General features: G+C 38.0%; 2 protein-coding genes across 2 annotated transcripts in view; both read left to right on the top strand.

Moving 5' to 3' along the window:
* The first annotated feature begins 448 nt into the window (after window positions 1–448).
* Window positions 449–7,463, top strand: endouc (endonuclease, polyU-specific C). The gene is made up of 8 exons (XM_066684200.1): window positions 449–546; window positions 679–738; window positions 849–948; window positions 2,921–3,032; window positions 3,915–4,036; window positions 4,499–4,611; window positions 5,640–5,790; window positions 6,602–7,463. The coding sequence occupies exons 1-8, from the start codon at window positions 536–538 to the stop codon at window positions 6,857–6,859; spliced, it is 927 nt and encodes a 308-aa protein (XP_066540297.1). The 5' UTR covers window positions 449–535; the 3' UTR covers window positions 6,860–7,463.
* Window positions 7,464–8,271: 808 nt separating this feature from the next.
* The window catches only part of polr3b (polymerase (RNA) III (DNA directed) polypeptide B), a 30,754-nt gene continuing 21,172 nt past the window's right edge, over window positions 8,272–17,853 (top strand). The window contains exons 1-10 of the mRNA XM_066684672.1: window positions 8,272–8,477; window positions 9,960–9,992; window positions 10,140–10,196; window positions 10,295–10,359; window positions 10,462–10,537; window positions 12,807–12,907; window positions 13,084–13,175; window positions 13,268–13,385; window positions 13,735–13,843; window positions 14,978–15,100. Of these exons, the coding sequence (XP_066540769.1) occupies window positions 8,406–8,477; window positions 9,960–9,992; window positions 10,140–10,196; window positions 10,295–10,359; window positions 10,462–10,537; window positions 12,807–12,907; window positions 13,084–13,175; window positions 13,268–13,385; window positions 13,735–13,843; window positions 14,978–15,100 (846 nt within the window). The 5' untranslated portion in view covers window positions 8,272–8,405. The remainder of the gene's footprint in view (window positions 8,478–9,959; window positions 9,993–10,139; window positions 10,197–10,294; window positions 10,360–10,461; window positions 10,538–12,806; window positions 12,908–13,083; window positions 13,176–13,267; window positions 13,386–13,734; window positions 13,844–14,977; window positions 15,101–17,853) is intronic.

The following is a 17,853-nucleotide window of genomic DNA, read 5'->3' as shown; positions in this document are numbered from 1 at the left end:
GTTGTGTTCTGTCAACTGGTGTCCATTTAATAAATAAATAAATAAAAAATAGATAAATAAATAAAATAGGTACAACATGCAGGCTCATTTGGCAGTTCACTGTTTTTTTTCATTGTCTCATCAGGCAAACAAGTAAAATGCTCTACACACTCCCACAGTAAATAAAATAGGTCACCATTCCCCAGTGAAGCTCTCAGTCCCATAGTTCCATTGCGATATACTTGAGGTTATTTGAAACATTTTTCGAAACACAGTCGAATATCGTATGATATAACGACAAAAGTGTAGAGACTAGTATCACTTTCATAAATATTCTGAATAAAGCGATTATGATATTACTGTTTACATGGTAAAAGTAATGTAAATGTTACCAGGCCTTGTTTCTTGTATACAATGTTTAATTGAGTGCATTTCACCCGTCGGAGGCTGAGTCAGTTGAGTTGTGGGCGGAGTGGAAAGCAGCAGCCATTTGGGTGTGTTCAGCTAGACTCATTTAACTGTAACTCCGCTGGGCAGAGGCGTTAAACGGACCAAGATGGACAACAAGTATGTATGACATTTAAATCTGTCTAACAATATACTGACTGACTTAACATTTTATTTAAAAAACAAGAACAACCAGAACAAGTTTATATCTTTCAAAACGACTCTCACACTACAGTTGATCTTTCCCTGCAGGCGGGTCTGTGCCTTGTTCGTTCTGCTCCTGGCTCTGTCTTCATCAATTGAAGCGGCGAGGTGAGGATTTCGCTAATTTTCCTAGTTATTCCGCACAGTAACTCTCAACTAAAATTTAGTACACTCTGAATTCAAAAAGAGCTCCACAATAAACTTGTGCCGATCTTTAGCCAAGCCGTAAACAAGGAGTTGTCTGACCTTTTCAACGAGCTTTGGAAGCTGGATGTGAACCGCTTCAAACCAGGGACGGACTACACGATCTCACTGCAGGTAAACCTCCAGGTTTTTTTTAGCAAACTTAAACAATAGTTTTGTTGCTACTCCGGGCTGAGCACTGCCGAAACTGTACTATGTAACATTTGGAGAAGTGTTGGAAATCACCCCAGCTGTCTCCCTCTACCCCTTCATTTCTGCGGAGTGTTGTAAAAGTGAATTACACAATGCAACTCTAAGGGGAGCCCAGAAGCAAAAAATACCACATCTTAGAGTGTTGCATAAAAGTGGAACTTTCTAAAAGCTACTGAATATTTATGTCTTTGAAAACTAACCTTAAAAAAGTAATTCATTGTAATAATTGCAATGATACAGTTCAATATATCGACAGCACAAATAGAGCTATTTTATTTGATCAGATTTATGCTGCTAATGAAATCTGAAGGAAACTTGTTTTGATGGCTTTTTTGGCATTGTATCAGAATGTATGCATTATTGTGGTGTTTACATCAAAGTAGTGGCTTCATAGTGCTTTTTGTTGAACCAGCAAACTCTGGTCTTGGTTTTTTAAATGCTAGAACATAGCTGAGCATTTCTGCTTTTGTCTTCCAAGAAAAGGTCTTCTAAATACGCAAACATGAATTCAGACAGCCAGGGTTTCACATTTATAACTAAGGAATCAATCCTGTCCACTTGCAGAGCAGGGCTTAGTTGCAGGTTAGAGCATGTTAAGGAGTGGTGGAGGGGTAAGAAAGGGTTGGGCAATGACAAATTGCACTTTTATAGAACTGTACAAACTGAATTAGGGAATATATATATGTATCTACAAACAATGGTACTCATGCATAAACAATGACAAAACATGGAACTACACACAAATACACACTAGTAGAGTAACAACAACATTAAATTGTACACATTTTTAAAGAGCTCTATTCCCAAATGTCCCTACAGGGCCATTATCCACAGTACCGCCAATATACATTTAAAATGTTACACATAATCATCTTGAAATTATTACATAAGGGCTCACATGAGTTACATTTAATCTAAAAAATGTGTGATATCTCTTAAACAGCAGTAAAAAATTCAGAAGTCTGGTTCCTCTTACCACCACTGTCAATAGTTCTGACACTCATTTCAATTTTATTTAGAGCTTACTGTTTAATAAGGCACCGCGACCCTGAAATGGAGAAGCGGAAAAGAAAATGTATGTATGTATGTATGTAGTAATAAGGCAATAATATCAATAAATGAAAGGGTGGGATTTTCCATTAAGGTTCATATGATGGGAAGTGTGGACAAATCTGTCCTGCGCATTCGTTGATGCAAATAATTGGAACAGAAGAGGTTAACACAGAGTTTGAGTAAACAATCAAAACAGCTATTACACGGAATTCTGGGGAGAACAGTACATTCAATACATTTAGCCTTTTACCTCCTGTTCTCCGAAGACCTCGCTTTCTGACTCCTCTTCTTACACTATGTTCTGTCTGACACTTAAGCAAGGTGTCTGTTTGTGATTGGACCTCAATTTGTGTGCATCAGCGTTGCTAGGCGGTTGCTATGTGTGTATAACTGTTTTTCTGTCTGGATATGTAAGTGTTATTGAACATTCTGTTTTGCTTTAGCTGGTCCACCTGATTAGTAGTGCACTAATGTGTGTTGCTGCTTTTTTTTTACAGTTACTCATTTTGCCTAAGCTTTGCAAGATTGCTCAAGATTAACTGTCTTCATATGCAGATCATATTGATTGCTATGAACGCCTGACCTTCCTGTTTTGACTACTGTCCTGCATGTACTCATGTTGCCTAAACCTTGCAGGGTTACTTTAATGTCAACTAAAAACAAACCATACAATTACTTTTATTAATAATATTTTCCACAGAAGTAATGCATCAGGATGGCCACAAAGTCATTGACTTATGGCTATGTAATTACATTGTTATGCCACATATGTTATGTAGGAGTCATTATCGGTAGTTCTACTCAACCAGTTTGGAAAGTAACAGGTTAAACCTCTTTACAGGGCAAAGCTGGTTTTATTGCTAGTGGCAGCACAACTGCAAAAGACCATGCCTCCTCTCCTCTCTTCTCCTACGTGGATGAGGACAAACTAAAATCCATCACCACATATTCCCGTAAGTGAAAATCATGTTCTCTGCTCTTTTTAAATGACTCTAGCTTTCTTTAGAAACCTTTCTATAAATCCTCACTTCAGAAGGAGCATTGTCACAGTTTCTGCCTCAACTTGCTCTGACTTTGCAGGTTCACGCAAAGAAAATCTTGTAAGGTTTTGTTTGTTTCACACTGTTTACACAAATGCTTAGATTTGTCAGGATCTGGTCCAGATGTGCTTTTCACAGGAACATGCCAGAATCCTTTATGTAATTTTATTGCTCTTGAGGCAGGGCTGGGTTAAATAAAAGGGTGGTTTGTCTTTGCTTTGGTTGCCTCAAGTGGGGACTTTGCTTTGGTAACAAACAGTCCTCAGTTAAATATGAAAAGATTTCATAATGTGTGTAATAATTGCATTGCAGTATGGACATTAATTTAAGTGGAATATTTTCATTCATTACTTGTAGGTGATTATGCAATTTACAGATACCAATAAAATATACAGATGGGGTGTGGTTTGGAAGAAGATATTTTACAACATATTTATATTAATGCATAAAATCAACTAAAAAGGTACATGCTAGATATTTATAAATCTGTTTTCAGCATTTAATAAGTCATATACCACGTTTTACAGAAGAATTCATGTAATATCATTTACAAGACAATATAAAAATCACAGTGTGACAATTTACTGTTAAACTTGTAACAAATGACATTTGATTGATGTGCTTATCTACAATGTTTTTAACTTAATCTAATAAATATAACATTAGGAGACTGGTCCAAGGATTGCTGTTATTGTAGCGTGTTTTTCTTGCCCAAATTGGGTATAGGTGAAAGTTGTCCTTTTTCCTTCAGTAAAGAACTTTATTTGAATATAGTACTTCACTGTCTGGTTCTAGGTTTCATGAAGCTGCTTGACAACTATGAAAGGTCCACTGGTGTGGCTGAGAGAGTGACCTCTGAGGAAGTGGCAGAGAATAATGCTTTTCTGGATTCAATCTTGGAAACCACTGTCATGAAGGTATAAACACCATTGTTTTATTTGTGTATGCAATCATGATGTTTAGTGTTGTGCAATGTAAAGATGACAATCTAAATACAAGACAATAGAGTGATGTGTAAATAATCATACTATTTTACCATGTATTTTGCAATTTTAAAGTGCTAGACCAGGCTATGATCAGGATATAATCTTATATTTACTTCATGTTTACCACTGCTTTAAAACAATACAATTCTGATGGTTTGGCTGCACATTACTGTAATTATTCTTCCTGGTACTCCTAGGTTTCACTCTGAATTCTGCTCCTTCATGCCTTATACTGTTATTGGAAGCTGCTGATCTTGTAATACCAAGAGGAATAAAATAAAATAATTTTGTGCAGTGTGACGTGATTTCCAAGCTACTGTACGTCCAGAAACACTCACGTCATCTTGATTCGTTTGAGGATAACTGGTTTTTATTTTTTATTTCTTTCTTTAGCGTGCTCATCAGTATTTAGTGCAGAAGGGCAAATCTCAAGCCCAACTGAGACAATTTAAGAGTCAGCTGTACTACATGTGGTTTCGTCTTTACCACAGAGACAGGAATGGAGGGTGAGTGCTTTCTTTCTTCTGAACATAGTGGCATAGGTTTGGGCTGCACATATTAGCATTAATAATCCATCCATCCATCCATTATCTGTAACCGCTTATCCAATTTAGGGTCGCGGGGGGTCCAGAGCCTACCTGGAATCATCGGGCGCAAGGCGGGAATACACCCTAGAGGGGACGCCAGTCCTTCACAGGGCAACACAGACACACACACATTCACTCACACACTCACACCTACGGACACTTTCGAGTCGCCAATCCACCTGCAACGTGTGTTTTTGGACTGTGGGAGGAAACCGGAGCACCCGGAGGAAACCCACGCGAACACGGGGAGAACACACTAACTCCTCACAGACAGTCACCCAGAGCGGGAATCGAACCCACAACCTCCAGTCCTGGAAACCAGGGTTTCCTCACACAGTCCAAAAACCCAAATTGGTTGGTGGATTGGCTACTCAAAGTAGGTGTGAGTGAGTGTGTTGTCTGGTGATGGACTGGCGCCCCCTCCAGGGTGTGTTTCCTTCTTGCACCCAGTGATTCTGGGTGGGCTCTGGGAAAAGCAGTTACAGACAAAGAATGATGAATGAATGATTTCATTGCTATGCTGGGACAGGGGTCCAGGTCTGATGATAAATAAAAGAGGGCCAAATCAAGAACCTTGGAGAACACCCTGAGTCATATTTTTGCCCTGAATACCAAGTGACACTTATTTGTTAAGTAGGATAACCAGGAAAGCCAGTAGAAATATGTCATAATGACTGACCCTATTAAAAACTGTGAGATCTATGGGAACAGATGCAATACAAGAATTAGAACTGTGAACATTTCAATTAGAACATGCAAGAACTGTCTCAGTACTGTGATAGAGGCAGAAGCCTGACGGAAATCAAAAAGCCTTTCTTAAAGTGAAAGATTATTTGGACTCCTTGGGCTCCAAAGTAGATTTTGTTTCTGATATACTATATGTTTTGATATGATGTAACTGATGTATTTTTGTTGTTGTTCCCTTTAATCTCTCTCTGTATCAATAGTGAGGACTCCAGTGGATTTGAGCATGTGTTTGTTGGTGAGACTAAATTTGGGAATGAAATCATGGGTCTCCATAACTGGGTCCAGTTTTACCTTCAGGAAAAGCAACAACTGCTTGATTACAAGGGTTACAAAGCCAAGAACAATGAAATGGTAAAGTCATTTTCCAGACAGGAAAAAAGCTTTAACGTTACTTCTTATATCAGTTATTCACAAGTGTTTGCGTTGATCCTTCAATTGAAAAACTAGACATAATAAAGTGTATGTTGGCCGCGGCAAGTTGCAATGACTATATTGGCACAACAATACTTGATTGCTTACTGACAGAAAGTATGTTAACATTCTGTGTACTAACCTGTTAATTTATTCAAGTTCTGAGCCATGTTTTCCTGGACTGTCTGTTGCCAACTTTAGACTTTTTTTTTTTGCATATTGCTGCGTATCTGAGGCCTGCCTATTCAGACAATCAAGTTAAGCTTAGCCCTAATCTCACATTTTTCTCAGAACAGAACCCAGGGTCCAGACCTCAATATCTTTGAAAGTATTTGGATGCTCTGAAGCAGAAAATGCAACCAAATTTAGCATTTTCTAATACTTTAATTTGTTGAAAATATCCTTGCAAACATATTAGTATAACTGAAAGCAACTTTTCAGAAACAGAAACATCAATGAAGATAAAATAGATGCTATATACTGAAAAGCTTAATTTAGTTGCTAAAGTTGATTTTGTGCGCTTTCCTGTAAAATAGGATTTGGCTTTGTTCCCTGATGCTGAAAAACAAATAATGTGTAATAAATTGCCTATTTAGTAGAACATTAAACAAATTAAGAGTGGTTTGAATTCTATTTATGGGTGCATTCTTGTTAAATTACAGATGGAAATGTGAAATCATTTTCTTTTTTATTCAATATTCTCTGATCTAAATACAAATGAAACTGCTTCTCTTTTTCTATTCCATTTTAGCCAAAAGTAGAGGACCATGTGTTGAATGTGCAGTTCAGCTGGCATGGTCTGGTCAAGCCTGTCGGCAGCACTTTCATTGGAGTTAGTCCTGAGTTTGAAATGGCTGTTTTCACCATCCTCTTCCTCACGTCAACTGAGAAGACCACAACTGCTGTGGTCAATCTGGATGAGTACCAGCTGGAGTTGGTTGTCCACAGACATGGACGCTCTATTGGGACATCCTATCCCAAATTACTGGGCAGCAAAAGACACATATAGAGTAGACTGTATTCTATACTGCTCTGCCCTATTTGTGATTTTAACATGAGCCTGTATGTTATGAGACCAGGATTGAAGATCACGGTTTGAGTAGAAAGTATGGCATGCAAGAGTGATGCCTTCTGTAGGATTTGTGCATTGTTTGCTTTAGTTTACTGGTGTACGGGCTCTATAACTGCTCAAATATTAAAGCTTTTCTAAAACTGCTCAAATGTTAAAGCTGTTTGTAATAACATTGCATATGTAATATCTCAAATCATGTAACTGAAAACAATATTTTTAAAAATGATTTGACTGAGCTAGACGGTTTAGAATGAATAAAGTTTTGATATGCTTCATGAAGTTGCGCTTATTATTTGTGCTGTTAACAGTTTTGTGGAAAATGTAGTAGATTGCTGAGATTGCTTTATTGCTGAGAACTATTGGGAAAAATTCAAATAATACATTTTTACTCAACCTGAAATGTCTGATGAAAATATGAAATTATCGCCAATATAATTTGACAAACCTTTGTATTAGCCATTTTATGATTTTGTGAGGGGTGAGTTATATTAGCAAGTGCAATAAATGAATATAAATGAAGTGTAAACCGAAATAATTAAACTGAACCACTTACCAGTTTAGTTTTTTTTCCCCTGCCTGCATTTAATTCTAGCTTAATTTGCTCTTGTATCGTCTTTCAACAGAAATGTGCAATTATTTGTCATTGTACAACATACAATGAAATGTGTCTTCCGCATTTAACCCATCTGTGGCAGTGAACACATACACACACTAGGGGCTGTGAATCCACACCCCGAGTGGCGGTCAGCAGTTGTGGTTTTGGTGCCTTACTCAAGGGCACCTCAGCCGTGGATTGAGGGAGGACTGTGCTGTTTCTTCACACCCATCGCAACCAATTTTCGAACTAACGACTCTAATCACCCTTCTCTGATCATTAGGACACGGTTGCCCATAAACAGAACAGAAAACAGTGGAGTCAAGCCATTTGAACAAAAAACTTTGCATTCAAGTTTTATTGTGCTCCGGTCCCACGGTCCCAAAACACTCGTTGGATGGTGGATTGTTAAAAAGTGTCCATAGGTGTGAGTGACTGTGTGAGTGAGTGTCGTTCGCAAAAGAGCCGGCTCTAAGAGCCGATACATGGTAGTGAATCAAAAGCCGACTCCCATTGAATGAGAGCCGACTCCCCGAATTATCTCCTCTGATCGTTCCTACATTAAGTTGAACTTTAAATGCGTCCTTAAAAAGGAATAAAAATATACGCTTTTACATTCCGTGATTAATTCACTGTAAAGTTCTGCGTAGCTGCACTAATTTGACATTTAAAAAACAAACAGAAGGTGTGACGTGTGGACGGAACGTATGGCCTGGGTACCGTGTTTTTGTGTTTAGTCCGGAACACTTTTCATGTTACAATACACACTTCACATGTGTGTAGTCGGTGGCGCTGTGCTGGAGCTGGGGCTCTGAGGTGGTTTCGCTGGTACCGGTTGTGTTTGTGTCTGTTTTTCAATCCGTAAATGTGTGAAACGTGCTGAGAGTCATGGAGCTGTTGAAGGACGACTTTGGGGACATGTCTCCGCAGCAGCTCGCTGCTCCTTTGGATACAGTGGAGGTCAGATAACTTTTATAGATTTACTTAAATGGATTTAAGTTTGAAATCTGCAGCGTGTTACAGCCTCCGCTGTCTGGGCAAACAGATAAAATACGGTCGGGTCTCAAAAGGCCCTCTTCTGCTCACAAATAAAACATTTCATGTTTAATGTATTGTTTTCTATATGTCGTGATTAATATAATAACCCTTTTATATTTGGCTCTAAGCTGCTCGATTCACTAGCTAACATTTAGTGGTGTACAAATCAAACTGTACTGACCTATAGAGTGCAGTGAACAGAGACCCAAGAGCCATCTGAAATACAGCAATAGTCTTTAACGGGCTCATATGAATGTAAAGTTGACATATTAGTCCAGTTTTCTTTTTCACGTTAAAAGGTGCCACATGTCACTGCTATAGCACTTCATTGTGAACAAATATTTGAGTGACAAATTTTAGATCGATGTCTTGACTGCTTGTGTTGACTGCTTCTTTTCCCCTGAATTACTATTAGAGAACGAGGTTTGACTGTTAACCCTGAGTTTGCTAGTATAGGTGTCCTTGTGAAAACGGACTCCTTTTTTGTTTTATTGTCTCATTTTATAAATGTCCAGCCTGCGAAGTCAATGCAGAGTATACTTCTTTGGTTGTTAGTTGTCCGTTATCTTATTCATAGGTTCATGGTCCTTATATATATATATATATATATATATATATATATACATATAAACAAAATACAGAATGTTGAAAGTAATCCATTTTTTTTAAATATAAAAAATATTCTTTAAATGTAGTGTCTGCAACATATATTTTAAATGCAAGTCAGCTCTGCCATATGCATTTATGCACACCCTAAATGCATATGGCAGAGCTGACTTGCATATTTCAACAAGAGTATGGTCCTGTAGTAAGAAATGTTTTTTCAATTAATAACTTTTCCAGACATTACCTGTAGTAGCTGGAGCTGTCTGTAACAATTGTACTGGACATGAACCAGATTTTATCCTGTGAGACCCCTAGTACAAAGTCTGCGTAATATCCATGCCGAGCTCATGTGAATAGAGCCAGCAATGTTTGTGAGAACACAGTGAATTTACACTGTGCTTCCTGCACCCACTAAACAGGCACTGGCCCATGCCTAAACCATGCAGAACATTTCCAGCTGTGAGATTAGTTTACTAAATCATTCGAACACAGCAGCTGTAAAAATATTCATGTTTCAATTTTTTCACATTGACTTTCACAGAAGTTTTTTTTTTTTGGGTCCCCCCTTTCCCTTTCTCTTGTAATGTTACTATTTTGGGAGTAACACACACACACACATACAAAGAGGAGAAGGCTAATGTTCACTTAAAAATAATTTAGATATTTTTACACAAGAATAAAGGAATAACAGATGTAGCACTTAAGAACACATACCATCTAATTAGGGTCAAGAGCCCAGAAAGTTTGGAAGGCCAACTTTACCTTGTTAGATAAGGTTTTTATTTTTTCCCCCCTTAGGAAAAATGGAAACTACTTCCGGCTTTTTTGAAGGTAAATGCTTTGTCATGTTTTTAAAGTGCACCTCAGTTTTAAGTAACAATATACTTTTATATACTGTCATTAAGTAAAGTAATATCTGTGTTTGTATATTCTAAATTTAGTTATTGGTCTAATGTGGGTTTTTGCGTTCCATTTTAGGTCAAAGGTTTAGTGAAGCAGCACATTGACTCTTTCAACTACTTCATCAATGTGGAGGTAAGGTGCTGGAACACATGGTGAGGCACCATTTTTCCAAACCATTGGATAATGTTAATATCATAACTGGTGCCTTGAGCTTTTTGTTATATTTTCAGATAAAGAAGATTATGAAGGCGAATGAGAAGATTACAAGTGATGCAGATCCAATGTGGTATCTAAAGTAAGACTGGTGTTTTCATCTGTTGTTCATTTTAAAACACATTGATATGTTTTTGCAAGTTTTAGTAGCTGAAATCCAACCTGTAATACCCTGGTTTTCCAGGTACCTCAATATATATGTGGGCATGCCTGATGTGGAGGAGAGCTTTAATGTGACCAGACCAGTGTCTCCACATGAGGTATTTCATGGAATAGTTTGATTGTTTAATTGCTTTTTTGCTTTAAAATCAAATAAATGCTGCAAAAGTCTAAGAATATCCTGCCATTTTTAGGTACTGTGGACATGGCTATTAAATTTGCAGTTAAGGCTGTGGTAGCATCTGTAACTTTGTACTACAGACTCAGTATGCTCAGTGGTAGAAAATAATATTTTGAAGGACACAAATACATAATTTATTTTTAAAATAAACACACAGACAGGCTATTTTGTGTAGGGATACATATGCAATGAGAAATATTCAACTCCCCTAGTACTTGATATATCAATTAAAGTTTTTTTCAAAGAGCAAGATTCTTCATTGGATTACTTCCACATGCCACAATTATTCAACCCCTATATAATGTTGTATTTTTTTTAAAGCTTTCTGACAATTTTTAAAAGTGGAGTTGAAACATAAACAAGCATTTGGGAAGTCTATCCTTCATGTACTTCAGCTGTGATGCATGTAGAGAAATTATTTCATCACACATAAAGAGCCTTGGGTATAAGGAGATTTCCAAAAAATGTAACATTCCAGGCGACACAATTGGGAGCATTATAAGGAGGTTTAATACTTATGGAACAACTACAAACCTGTCTGGCCATCGTAGAAGCCCAAAATTTCATCAAGGGTCCTTAGTATATTAGTCAGGACAACTAAGAGAAAAGTCTTGTGTAAGTTCAGGACACTTACAGGACAACGTGATGAAAAGTGGTATGAGTGCTTCTGTGGCTACTGTAAGACATGCAATGAATAAACAGACTTCAAGACACACTCCACTCTTGACCACAAGGAACATCAGAAGTTGACTAGACTATGCCAGGAGGTATTTGGAAAAAGGCCACAGAGCTTCAAGAGACAGTTTTATGGACTGGTGGAACCAAACTGGAACTGTTTGGACATATGGACCAATGGTATGTCTGGCATGAAAAAGACAAGGCTTATGACCAGAAGAATACCATCCCCACACTCAAGCATAGAGGTGGGTCATTGATGGTGTGGGGCTGTTTTTCTGCAGCAGGAATTGGCTATCTTGATATACCTGTCATCATGGATTCCCAGAAATACTAGCCCATTTTAAAGAGGAATGCAATGCCTTCTGTTGACAAAATAAGCCTTGATGTTCTTTGGTTTCCCAGCAAGACTATGATCCCAAGCACACCTCCAAGTCAACCAAATGTTGATTGAGAAAAAGATCCTGCAGTGGCCTTCTCAGTGTCAAATCTTTGGTAGGATTTAAAGAAGGCAGTTGCAGCACAAAAGCCATCAAACATCATTGGACTAGAAGATTTATCATGTTAAGAATGAGACAGGATTTTAATTGAGAGGTTTCTTTTCAGTACTTACCAAAACATTTGTTAGAAGTTAAATATGCTAAAGTATGCTACACAATGTGTTAAATCTGGGGCCTGAATAATAGTGCACATGCTTTTGGATTCAGAGTTACGTTTTTCATATGAACTTCAAAGTTAAGTCGACTTATGTTGTCAGAATAACACAAATATGTGTAAATAAATATTGTTTGTTGTCTACTGTGTTTTATTGTCATATGTCACTATATTTCAACCATATGTTTAATGGCTTTTGAGGTGAGGGGGTTGAATATTTCAGATCCATTCTGAACCATCAAAATATGCATAAAAATCTAATTGAAACCTACAAATATAATTTTGGAAATTGTCTTTAAATGAACTGAACCAGTGCTTTATTTCAGGCATTTAACTAACAGTATTAATAGATCTTATTTTGTCTAATAATAGATCTTCACTTGAGAACACAAAGAATACCACTATATATTTTTACATACAGTACTTTTAATGTGACGTTTGAGAACTGCGTAGACCAATATAATCTGATTTATGGCTCTGCCAACACTTGGGCTAAGACAAGTGGATGAGCTAACTAACAGATTTTTATCAGATTTTTCTTTAACTTAAAATTCTAAGTTTTAAACATCAAATTTGCTAATTTAATTTGAACAAATATAGACATCTAGTTAAAATTAGCTTAAAGACAGCATGCTAATGGGTGTTGTTTTTTCTTTGTTTAGATAAAACTGTGCCACAAAACAAAAGCATTATCATCCTCTTGATCTAAGTAGTGTGTTACATGTTTCTCAAAAATACATTTACTTATTCTAACAGTTCCAGTGCACTTCTCTATAAAAATGTGTGGTGTTTTGCTTAGCTTGACATGCAAGAATTGTTTATAACCTTTTGTAAGTTTCTGATTTAATATTGCCTTGCAGTGTCGTCTGAGAGATATGACCTACTCCGCCCCCATCACAGTGGACATAGAGTACACCAGAGGCAGTCAGAGGATCATCAGGAATGCACTGCCTATTGGACGGTACTTCTGCCTGGCTTAACCAATTTGAAAATCAGTTTGTGATGATCAAAAATGTTCATTGGCTCGTTAAGTCTTATAGGCTTCAGTATGACTTTTATTCCTTTTGTTTAATGTTCAAACTACTGACTTACGTTTTGAGTTTGTTAATAGATGTGTTGCATTTACTTCTTGGCCAGGATGCCTATTATGTTGCGCAGCTCCAATTGTGTCTTGACAGGCAAGACACCCATGGAGTTTTCGAAACTGAATGAGTGCCCCCTAGATCCAGGTAGAGCCTCGGAGAGCCTTAAGTACATACTTAATTACTGGGAATGAGTCTTCTAAATTCTTAGTTGTAATATTTAATGTTTCTTTGTGCAGGGGGTTATTTTATTGTGAAGGGCCAGGAGAAGGTCATTCTAATCCAAGAGCAGCTCTCAAAGAACCGCATCATTGTCGAGCAAGACCGCAAAGGCGCAGTGGGAGCCTCTGTTACCAGGTGCTGCACATCATGCCACATACTGTCCCTGTCAAAACGAAAACATGTATCTCCCCAAATAGTAACTTAACCTGAGAAAGATAAAACCTTCTTAACTTTGAATTGAGGTGAAAGTAAATATATTTTGGAACAACTTTATCTTCCATATCATTGAATTTTCACATGATCTGAAGGACAGCAGCTGAGTTCATATGATGTAGTAAACTGAAAATTGACAAGATGGTGGTACATGTTCTTATTTGGACAGTGACGATATGTGTTGGTTTTAACCTATGATAAGTTAATGGATGTTTTACAGCTACTAAATTGTGTTCATATTTCTCTCTATTTGTGTCCCTCTGGGCATTAGCTCCACTCATGAGAAGAAGAGTAGAACCAACATGATTGTGAAGCAAGGTCGATTTTACCTGAAGCACAACACACTCTCTGAAGATGCACCAATAGCGATCATATTCAAGGTCAGAGGCTGGAAGATAAAGTTGTTCCAATTAAAAATGTATTAGAACATGCATGAATTAAGTGTATTTGCTTGTTGCTGGTGTGTTAGCTTTGGACATGTGATGCTTTAGATTACGGCATTATAAAGCACAGCTTTAGTTTCAAGTCTGCAAATTATAAATTCTCAAATTGAAAACAAACAAAGCACATTTTAATCTGAAACATTTACTGAGGCACCACTTCGTCTTATAGAACAGGGTATTTTTTGAAAGCTTACCACCTGGTTCTCAGGTGCAGTACAGAATATTTCACAGAGGAAATGATCAAAAGTATGGTGGAAAACTTGAGTTTGATTCAAGCCAATAACCAGCAGATGGCGCAATATGACAGGGGAAACTCTGGTTGTGGTGAGTTGAAGTGAAAAAAGTTTATTGTTGTGAATTTGCTTTAGGACGAAAAGCAGCTGATTTACTTCCTTTAGCATTAATGGTATATAAGAGCATTTTGTTTTCCTAAATCTCTGTTTTATGAATGTATAATATTTACCCTATAGCTTTTAGCTTCAATAGAGAGGGAGAATTGCTCTTGCCTTTTTTTTTTTTTATATATATCAGAGGTTTCACAACTGAGAGTGCCTTTTTATCACAGTGTAAGATTCAGCTGATGAAGTTGTTTAATCCAAGCTTAAACAAGAAGCCTCTCGGCCCTCTGTAGACGTCATTGCAAATTCCTTTGCCTCAGGCTCTCTTCAAATATGCAGATATGACTCCTTTGAGACTAGGCACTAGGTAAATTGGCAGTTGAGCTTGTTTGCTTTGCACTTGTTCATCCAGAGTAAATTCCTTCAGGATTTTTCTTGCTTCCCAGTTGCCTTTGCAAACGGCACCAACCTGTAAGCACTCTGGGCCACCGTCCCTTTCCCACAGTTGTCTATTTGCATAAGTAAATGTCAGAGGTCTGGGCCTCCCTGCTCACCTCTGAAATGACTCAATTCCATTGGCTCTGAAATGACTCGATGTGTCAAATTTAGACAGATGTTTTGGTGCTTATTTATGAGATAAATATCTAGAATCCTATGGGTATATTCCATTAACCTTGTCAGTAAGTGTTTCTTTTTGCTTTTTTACTCATTTGCTCATTAATTCTGATTTCAGGCCATGGGTGTTGAGAGTGACCAAGAGATTGTTCAGATGATTGGTACAGAGGAGCATGTCATGGCTGCATTTGCCCCCAGTCTGGAAGAGTGTCAGAAAGCACAGATTTTTACCCAGACACAGGTACCTCACTGGCTGCTTCATATTGTACAATTTACCGATTCATAAAGCAGAGCTTTTTATGTTTTTTTTTTTTTTTTACACATTTTGTAAATATTTTCCAGTGTGTATATGGGAAAGTTTTCTTCTAAAGATTACTTTTTACATAAGAAGAAAAAACATTTTGAATTTGAATGGAAGACAGTGGAGTGGGAATGTTGAGCCCTTTCTGTTCTTCTACCCCATTAATTATCAGCTGGCTTTTCATGTATTTATTTTTAATTATTGTTATTATTTTATTTTATTTTTTAAAGAAAAAAGAGAGAGAGAGATGGGGATGCCTTCTGAGTTGTCATGCCAACAATATAATTGGATTGGGCTCTTCAGTGGCCCAGTGGTCTAAGCATAAGACCTATCAGTCGATCAATCAATCATTCATTCATTGTCTGTAGCCGCTTATCCAGTTCAGGGTCGCGGTGGGTCCGGGGCCTGCCCAGAATCATTGGGTACAAGGCAGCAACATATACTGGAGGGGGTGCCAGTCCTTCACAGGGCCATACACACTCACTCTCTCACTCACTCACTCTTGTGGACACTGAGTCGTCTATCCACCTACCTCCACCCAGAGGAAACTCACACGGACACAGGGATAATACACCAAACACCTCACAGACACTCACCCGGAGCAGGACTGGAACCTACAACCTCCATGTCCCTGGAACTGTGTGACTGCAATGATATCAATTGTGCCACTTTGTTGACCTATCAATCAGTCAGTTACGTTTCATTTATATAGCACATTTCACAGCAGAAAGTCATCACAAAGCAGTTTTACAGAGATCTGCATGCAAGCTTCCTAGGGCCTATTTGCTCATATCATCATTAATCTGATGATTATCATATCATCAAATAATCATCAGGTTATTTGTTCCAATCATTAATGATGCCTCAGCCTTTAGAGGTCTCCAGTGGAGTTCTAAGGGAGCAATATTGGTTTCACTCTGTGTAAAATACATATATAATATACATTGCCAAACGTATACACTAACCCATCCAGATCATTGAACGGCCACAAGTGTATAAAACCAAGCACCTAGGCATGCAGATTGCTTCTGCAAACATTTGTGAAAAAAATGGGTCGCTCAGGAGCTCAGTGAATTCCAGTGTAGTCATGAAATTTCCTCTATGCTAAATATTCCAAAGTGAACTGTCAGTGGTGGTATAACAAAGTGGAAGCGACTGGGAACGACAGAAACTCAGCCACAAAGTGCTAGGCCACATTAATGACAGAGTGGGCTATGAATGCCGAGGCACATAGTGCGCACAGGTCACAACTTTCTGCAGTCAATTACTGCAGACCTCCAAGCTGCACGTGGCCTTCAGATTAGCCCAAGAACAATTTGTAGAGAGCTTCATGGCTGAAGAGCTGTATCCAAGCCTTGCATTACAAAGTGAAATGCAAAGCGTCAAATGCAGTGGTGTAAAGTACAGAACCACTGAACTCTAGAGCAGTGGAGTTGTGTTCTCTGCAGCGAAGAATCATGCTTCTCCATCAGCGATCTGATGGACAACTCTGGGTTTGGCAATTACCAGGAGAGTGGTATTTTCTGACTGCATTGTGCCAAGTGAAAAATTTGGTGGAAGGTGGATTATGGTGTGGTGTTGGGCTCAGGCCCTTAGTTCCAGTCAAAGGAACACTTACTGCTTCACAATACCAAGAGGATTTGGACAATTTAATGCTCCAAAATTTGTGGGAACAGTTTGAGGATGACACCTTCCTGTTCCAATTTGACTGTGTGCCAGTGCACAAACAATTGTCCGTAAAGACGTGGATGAGCAAGTTTGGTGTAGAGGATCTTTGACCTAAACCCGATATAAAACATCTGAGATCTATTGGAGCAAGCTTGCAAGTCAGGTCTTCTCGTCATCAGTGTCTGACCTCACACTTGCGCTTCTGGAAGAATGGTGAAAAATTCCCATAAACACACTCATAAACCTTGTGGAAAGCCTTCTCTGAGAAACTGAAGCTGTTATGGCTGCAAAGGGTGGGCTAACATCATATTAAACAGTATGGATTAAGAATGAGATATCGCTCAAGTTCATGTGCGTGCAAAAGCAAATGAAATAATACTTTTGGCAATAGTGTGTGTGTGTGTGTGTGTGTGTGTATAGGAACTTGTGTATGTTCTTTCCATTGACTTTACAGGAGCACTTTGTAGTCCATCTGTTTTTCAGCATATTTTTCCCCTTTCACCCTGTTCTTTAGTTGCCATGACCCCCACAGAGCAGGTATGGTTTGGGTGGTGGATCATTCTCAGTGCTGCAGGGATTCTGATGTGCTCATATTTTTAATGTGTGTTGCATCATGTTGTTAATGTGTGTTGCTGAGTATATTAGACACAGCTAATAACGTTTTTTTCCCTTGTAGATGAAAAGTCAGACTGTAGCTCATCTGTTGTTGCACATTTTTGTTCAAACAATTTGTACAAACTTCAAACAATCATAATTGATCTGTGGTGGTCCTGTGGGGCTCCTGAATCTGCCTATCTCTATCTATATCTTTTATCTACATTTAAAAATCGCTTAAATTGGTCTTTCACTGTTGGTATGTAGTTTGTACATAACTGAATATTTTATATATTCTTATCAAATAATTACTTTGTCAGTCAGTTTAGTCATTTTCAGTTTTAGCTTTGTTTAAGGGCACTGAATACCTGCCTGCTTTCTCTAACTTGTGCAGTAATGAATCTTTTGATGCCGTGGTGAGGAGTCCTGTA

Source organism: Hoplias malabaricus, chromosome 11 (genome assembly GCF_029633855.1).
Source record: "Hoplias malabaricus isolate fHopMal1 chromosome 11, fHopMal1.hap1, whole genome shotgun sequence".
NCBI classification, from domain to species: Eukaryota; Metazoa; Chordata; class Actinopteri; order Characiformes; family Erythrinidae; genus Hoplias; species Hoplias malabaricus.
The sequence above is the reverse complement of the archived record's forward strand: the minus strand, read 5'-3'. Positions and strand labels throughout refer to the sequence as shown.